We start from the raw sequence: 7,411 nt of genomic DNA, 5'->3' as shown, positions 1-7,411 counted from the left end.
TTTGGATATTTCACGGAATATAAAATTTTAATCTGAACTATACGCCATACTACAATAATATTATAACAGTGGTAGATTATTCACGTTGGATACAATTGGTATAATAGCAATAATTGTGGCGTATGAGGAAAATCCGAAAATTATGAGATAACACTTTGAGTTTATTATGATGTTTATTATTGATTATTGAATCGAAAGGCATATACAGGGTGATCCATTTAACGTAAGACACTTTATTGTTTAACCATATACTAACCTAACCCTGTAGTGAAGAATCGCAACGTGACAATTATTTGGATGAACGTCAAAAGGTCGGTCGTGCTGCGGCGGTAGACGTCGGTGTCGTCGGTGGTCGGTCGTGCGAGGGCGTCCCGGAGGCACAGGACTAGGCGAAGGAGACGCGCGTGCAGTCTCGAGGAGAGTCGTTATCAGAGAGGGGGGTGTCGAGTCCGGCGGCCTGCACGCCGCGCCGTGACGTCCGTGGAGACGTCGCGAGTCTGGACATGACGGACGCGGGTCGGGGTCGCCAACCGTAACAGAGGGACCGTAGAGAGGGGGTGACGGCTCACCACACCATCATAATAATAATATTATTATTATATACGTAAACAACTAAAGTACCTATTATAAATTATTATATTTAGCATGTGCGCTAATAGCCATAAACGATAACGAAATATGGTCCGAAGTTCACAGTCACTGCCGTCCGATCGCACTCACACACTACGCAGTCGTCAGTCACACGCAGCTGCTATCGGGCCGTCCGTCTTTACCGAATTATTATTTTTATATTGATATTTGCGTGTGTTCAATTTATTGTGTTATAATATTACAATATTGCATAGTACTAGTTAGTCGTTTCAACGACTTTGTTGTTACTTGTTTAGAGTGTCAGACGTTGGTATTGCGCCGATTGCCGAACCGTCTGCTCAAGCCGCACTGTTTGTCAGGTATCGTATTTTTTGGGCGATAATCGTTCACTTTTTGTCGTCTTATTTACTTAATAACAGTGTATGATACTCGTGTGCGTAAATAGACGTACCTTCAATTATATTATATATTAATACTATATAGCTCATCCCGTGCACTTCGTTATACCCGTTAAATGTACAAACTGTATATGAATCAAACTTTGTTCAATGCGTTATTTAATATTCGGTGTGTGATGTTCTAGATTTATCTTTTCTGTTGCCCAGGATAAAAATTCTTATTCACAGCAGTACATTATCAAGTAGGCAATCTATGTCCTGCGGTAGATCGCGGACCCCGTGCTGTTTGTACGTGTGTATGATTTAACTCTAAAATATCAAAGTTATACCAAGTTTGTCGTTTTTACTTAATTCCACCTACGATGGATTAATATAATATAATAATCAATTAAATTAATATAATCAATTAATACAATTACCTAACCTAACCGTACTAAAATCCGATGAGTAAAAAAAACCAAATTTAACCCTTTTTAAAATAGCCTATCTTCTTACCAGTGGTCTAATCGAGGGTCTAATCTACTATCTACCCACAAACATTCATATATATATATAGTTATATTGACAAAAAATAATAATACAAATCAACAAACATGCCCGATTAACCAATAGCAGCCAATATAATATAATACACTATTATTTTTTATATATATAACCAATAGCAACCATTTATAAACAAATATTTCTATCGTAAATAATAATATTTTTATATTATTTTTTTCTGGACAACCCTTATCACTCAGGGGTATGAAAAATAGATGTTCATACCTACTGAATATGCATAAAAAATTTCATAAAAATCGGTCAAGCCGTTTCGGAGGAGTATCGAGACTAACATTGTGACACGAGAATTTTATAATATATATGATTCTTTATTGTATTGTGTAAGCGCCAATAGTCGGATTTTAAATTATTATTTCATTGTGCTCTAATCGCCGGCATATTGTTATTGCTTATTACTGTATGCGTTATATTATGGAATAATACAATATCGTGGATGTTGTAAGCATTATAATTTTCTAAACTTTAATTGTCTTATTGGCTCAAATAGATAAAATAAAAATAAAATAAACAAATACAAATACACCTACCTAAATTATTATTAGAATTATTAATTTTTTTTTTTATTAATTAACCCGCGGCAACTTGGGCCATCGGGTGGTCTTTACTGTGGGGGAGGGTACTGTAAGTTTAAAGTTTTGGTTCGGCAGATTTTTTGGTGGGCACCCGTAGGTATCTGCCAATTGCCATGTCCGGGTGTGGGATGGCGGGAACTTCTCTCCGGACTCTGTGACTTGCCTAAAGAAAAATGCCACCCGCGGACGGCATCGAACCGGCGCAGGTGTGCGTCGCAACCGACGCCTTAATCCGTTCGGCCCCTCCGTCCCGGCGTCCCCCTATTTATTATTATTATAATATCGTGGGTATGAATCACCGCTCTATAATTTATTAGTTGTTATGTTATATTGTATACAAGTATTCTATAAAAAGTAAAGTTTTATTCTTTTAATTCTTTATTTGTTTCTATTTATAATCCTTGTTAAATAAAAAAAACCGTGCCGTCGGGGTCGTGGTCATCCTTCAACGTTATAACAATATTATATCATATTATATTTATCATTTATGGATAACGTCTTGATATCGGGTTACGTCGATTAATATTTAATAGCTTAATCATATGTTTTTTTTCCCCAGTCGTTGTCGACTCGAAACTGTACGTCGGTACCAGAATTAGATTATTAATTCAATAGCAAAATACAATATATTATGCGATAAGCTATTGCTTAACAGCTATTATATACTTAATAATTTAACAATACAAAAATATTATTACTAATTATTAGTACTATACCTATTTACCAAGAAAATGATTACCTATCAACATTATCATTATCGTTTATCGTCAATCGATTGATGACAGAATGTCATATATTATAGCTTCTAATAACTAATATATACCTCTGTAGAGAAAAGTACATTGTTGTGGTGCCACTATCACTAAAAAAAAACTAACACGACTGATCAGCATTCTGATTATTGAACGAATCATGTTTTTAAAATGCAATAAACAAATTTTTGATTATAACAAATTATATCGGAACTAAATAGAATTTTTTTTTTGTATTTGTAGATTATTTCAAATACTTCCAAAGAGTGTTCGAGTATTACTCAAATACTTGACTATTTATAGTATTTGGGTGGTATTTTAAATATTTTATTTTAAAAGTATTTGAGTAACTGCTTAAATCCCTTTTAAAAGTATTTTTTACAACACTGATTATATGATATTATGGAACCATGTGCGCTAACCTTATTTTCTTCCTATAAGAAAAAAAAAAAATCACTTATATGGAACATTAATTGTTTTTGAGCGTTTGAACTTAACATTTTTACAATATTTGATATTCAGCGGTGAGTCTACACGAGTCTATTGTCTATTAGTAATATAGGCTGATAGGTCGTCTTCAATCAGAATCAATTTTTGTATACAATTATTTTATATCATTGAACTACGCATCATTTTAATAGTATGCCTTTTGATTTCATAGAGAATTATTACCGATTCTTATGGATGCTTATAATTGCTTTTAAAATGTTATTTTTTTAGTTTTTTAGGCCTTCAAATCCTGAACTCAATATACCCGCAACTCACAATGCAAAACGGAACTCAAATACCAGAATCCAGAAAATGTGAACCAGCTAAATACGAGTACAAAAAAACATCTTATGCGGAGTTATTTGAAGTATTACAATCCTTACGCAAGTAAGTGGTAAATGAATTAATTAGTCACATAAATATTAGTAACAAATTTTTGTTTTTAGACTCGAGATTTTTTGTGACGTTAAACTTGAAACGGACGATAAAAAAATTATATTCGCACACAAGGTGGTTTTAGCATCGGCTAGTCCGTATTTCCATGCAATGTTCACAAATTTTGCTGAAAAAAATTATGATCTTGTTACTATGAGACAGTTAAATTCTACCTGTTTACAGCTGTTGGTAAACTTTATTTATTCAGGCGAAATCGTGATCACAGAAAAAAATGTCCAGGTAAAAATATATAAAATTTGTTTTTATTAAAGAAAACTAAATTATTTAAATACTTTATTGTTTATTTCTAAAGGATTTGTTATCAGCTGCAAATCTGTTACAGTTACAAGAAGTAAAAGATGCATGTTGTGATTTTTTAGAGACACAACTCTGCTCTACAAATTGTATCGGTATAAACAAAATAGCTGATTTCCATAGCTGTACGAAATTGTTAACAAGTTCAGAGTTATATATTCGACAAAACTTTTCGTATGGAAAATTATTTATCATTATGATTCTATAAGGAAATTGTATTTATTATTATTATTATATTTTGATTCTTAGAAAAGTTGCTGATGGTGACGAATTCCTATCCTTATCATCCAAAGAGGTGATTAAGTTGATCTCCAGTGATGAACTTAGAGTTCCATCTGAAGAAAAAGTATGCAAACTAAAATTAATTATTGTAATATGTTAGGTAGTATTGGAGAAGAAAAAAATTCTGTAACCTATACTTACATATATGTAATATAACTAATTTAAAAGTGTATTTATTGTTCTAGGTATATGAATGTGTTATTCGATGGGTAAAACATGAATTGGGTACGAGAAAATGTATTTTGCCCCAATTAATGGAACATGTACGTTTACCATTAGCATCGAAACATTACGTATTAAAAAAAGTAGTTGAGGAACCTCTTATTAAGAATTGTCTAAAGTGTAAGTTTTTTTTAAAATATTTTTTTTAATGTGAAATAACTTATATTTTATGTATATATTTATTTATAATTTTTTAGGTAATCATTATGTATTTGAGGCATTACATTTTCAAATACTCAAGTCAGAAAAGCTTATTCCTCAAAACACTCGGAATAAACCTAGATATGGAGATCAAGTATAATTCTATTATAATTTATTTATCTTTCCAATATACTTAACAATTTAATTATAACAGGTTATTTTATTTGTCGGTGAAGTTAAGTCTGAATTATGTAAGCGTACAGAATGGTACGACCCAAAAACGGACCAATGGCATTATGGACCAGCATTGATTGAAGGCCGTGGAAAAGCTGGTCTGGCAACAATGAAAGATAATTTAGTGTTTGCCGTGGGTGGTAATGATATTATAGATTTTTCTCTTCGATCTGTTGAGGTCCTAGATTTATCATCAGAATCACCGCGTTGGAAACGAACTGTTAAGATGTTAAATAATCGACAGTGTTTTGGAGTTGGTGTGATAAATGATAATCTATATGCTGTAAGTAATGTTTAATTATAATTTATTAGTTTTTTCGTTATTTCTGTTATAAAGTAGGTAACAATAAATTATATAATGAATTAAGGTTGGCGGATTTAATAATGGTGGTGGTAGTCTAAACAGCGCAGAAGTGTTCGACTACAAAACTCAAAAATGGCGTATGGTATCTAGTATGGCTACTGGAAGATCTGATTTAGGGGTCGGAGTACTGAATGATCTATTATATGTGGTAAACTAATATTTTTTTTTATGATTTTAAATTTTTAACACATTTATTACAATAATAATTATAATTGGAATAAAAAAATTCTTCTGAGAAAGAAACACCAACAATATCGAAAATAAAATATTTTGATCAATTTAAAATTTAAATTGATATTAAATAATAAATAATAAGATAATAAAAATATATTTTGTTTGTATACCTCATAAATTCAAAGATATAATAATTACATCAGAATCTGATTCATTTTCATCACTTTTATTGAAACCTCTATGCAATAATATTGTATTCCAAGATTTTTTTCTAGGGCAGCAGATTTTATTTCCCTATTTTTACTATGAACATTTTGTAGGTAGGTGGATATAATTATTCATCAATGGATGGCTTAGACACGGTTGAATGTTATCATCCTAGTCTTGATACGTGGAAACCGGTTGCAAAAATGTGTGTATGCCGCACAGGTGCTGGAGTAGGTGTATTGGATGGTGTACTGTATGCTGTGGGTGGTCAAGATGGATCAAACATTCACAGTAGTGTTGAAACATACAGACCAAGCATAGGAGTTTGGACTTCTATTGGAGATATGCATTTGCCTCGAAGAGATGCAGGTATCTTGTTCTTTAATAATTCCAAGTTATTGTATGAACAAGTTTTGTTTTGTAAATATTATATTGGATTTAACTTAATTTTTCAATGCAGGAGTAGTTGCATTAAATGGTTTATTGTATGTCGTCGGTGGCAACGACGGGACTTCTAGTTTGAATTCTGTTGAATTTTACAACCCACGCACCAATACCTGGACTATGGTGACAGTGCCAATGAAAGATGCACGGACTTCAGCAAGAGTAGTAGCCATTAATAGGCCTCAACTTTTTAATACTTGTTAGAACTCATGATATTTTTATTTTTTTTTGATACAATATAATATAAAATATACATGTTTTTTTCTATTGTTTTATAGTACCTTAATTTATTTTTCGTTAATTTTACAGTTTTTAATATTTAATTAAAAGATTTTTTTATACAATAAATTGATAGCCATTGGAAGCATATAAGACATATCATTTTTTTTTTTTTGCAAAAATATTTTCCTATTATCTATAATAATATTAACTATTGTATTTCTGTTAATTTCAAAGTATTCTAATGATTTATCAAAAAGTCTTTTGTATTATCTGTGTCAATATAACTAAATTTTGTAACAAAAATGTATTATATTATTATGTTTAATATTTCTATAGCGAAGGATTGAACATTTAAAATAAGGTTACTCATAATTACTTAATACTGTAACCAAAAAATCTATACAAAATTTATAAGTATAATAATTTCCCCTAAACATTATTTTTTTTATAGATATTTTTAAATATAATGTTTTCGCCAAAAATTAAGGCAACCAACAGTATACAATGCATACATTGTAAAATAGGCTGACAGACCGACTTTGCTCAGAATCATTTGTGGTATACAATAATTTTATATCATTGATTTAAAATTTGACACATTCATTGCAGTGACCTCAAAGCCGTATTTAGAAATTATGTTCCCTGTGGCACTTAGTAATTTTGTCGCTGGTTTGGGTGGCAGGGAGTGAGAGGGGAGGTGTGGATGTCCATTGTTAAAAATTTAAATTATAAATACCTATATTATAATATTATAAAATTTTCCTTGTATTTTAAATAAAGGAATAAATTCACACTAATTACCCCCACCAAATCACAATACATAAGAAAAAAAACATTTACATAATTTTAAATGTTGCTTAATACATTTGGGATTCTAGCGTACCTATTTTTATCATCTTTTGCCAAATGGCCCATAATAATATAAAAATATGCACTATAGTGCAGAGCGACTCAATCGAAGACGTGTGTCAGTGGATATAAAATATTATTATACTAACGCCTTAT

The 7,411-nt window shown here is 31.2% G+C and overlaps 1 protein-coding gene across 1 annotated transcript; it reads left to right on the top strand.

Annotated features, from left to right (window-relative positions):
* The first annotated feature begins 724 nt into the window (after nt 1-724).
* LOC100159475 (kelch-like protein 2) lies at nt 725-6,449 on the top strand. The gene is made up of 11 exons (XM_016802641.2): nt 725-950; nt 3,598-3,753; nt 3,813-4,041; nt 4,115-4,290; nt 4,366-4,462; nt 4,584-4,740; nt 4,818-4,915; nt 4,976-5,278; nt 5,364-5,507; nt 5,854-6,109; nt 6,201-6,449. Exons 2-11 carry the CDS (start codon nt 3,644-3,646, stop codon nt 6,386-6,388), a joined length of 1,758 nt encoding a protein of 585 aa, XP_016658130.1. The 5' UTR covers nt 725-950; nt 3,598-3,643; the 3' UTR covers nt 6,389-6,449.
* The last annotated feature ends 962 nt before the right edge of the window (nt 6,450-7,411 follow it).

The sequence above is a fragment of the Acyrthosiphon pisum genome, chromosome X (assembly GCF_005508785.2).
Source record: "Acyrthosiphon pisum isolate AL4f chromosome X, pea_aphid_22Mar2018_4r6ur, whole genome shotgun sequence".
Lineage (NCBI taxonomy): Eukaryota > Metazoa > Arthropoda > Insecta > Hemiptera > Aphididae > Acyrthosiphon > Acyrthosiphon pisum.
Note: the sequence above shows the minus strand (reverse complement) of the source record. Positions and strands in the feature narration are given on the sequence as shown.

Bases quoted from the DNA above. Each gene is read 5' to 3' on its own strand.
- LOC100159475 (XM_016802641.2), top strand. From the start codon at position 3,644: ATGCAAAACGGAACTCAAATACCAGAATCCAGAAAATGTGAACCAGCT. The intron at 4,042-4,114 runs GTAAAAATATAT...TTATTTCTAAAG, and splicing joins TCACAGAAAAAAATGTCCAG to GATTTGTTATCAGCTGCAAA. The intron at 4,916-4,975 runs GTATAATTCTAT...TAATTATAACAG, and splicing joins AACCTAGATATGGAGATCAA to GTTATTTTATTTGTCGGTGA.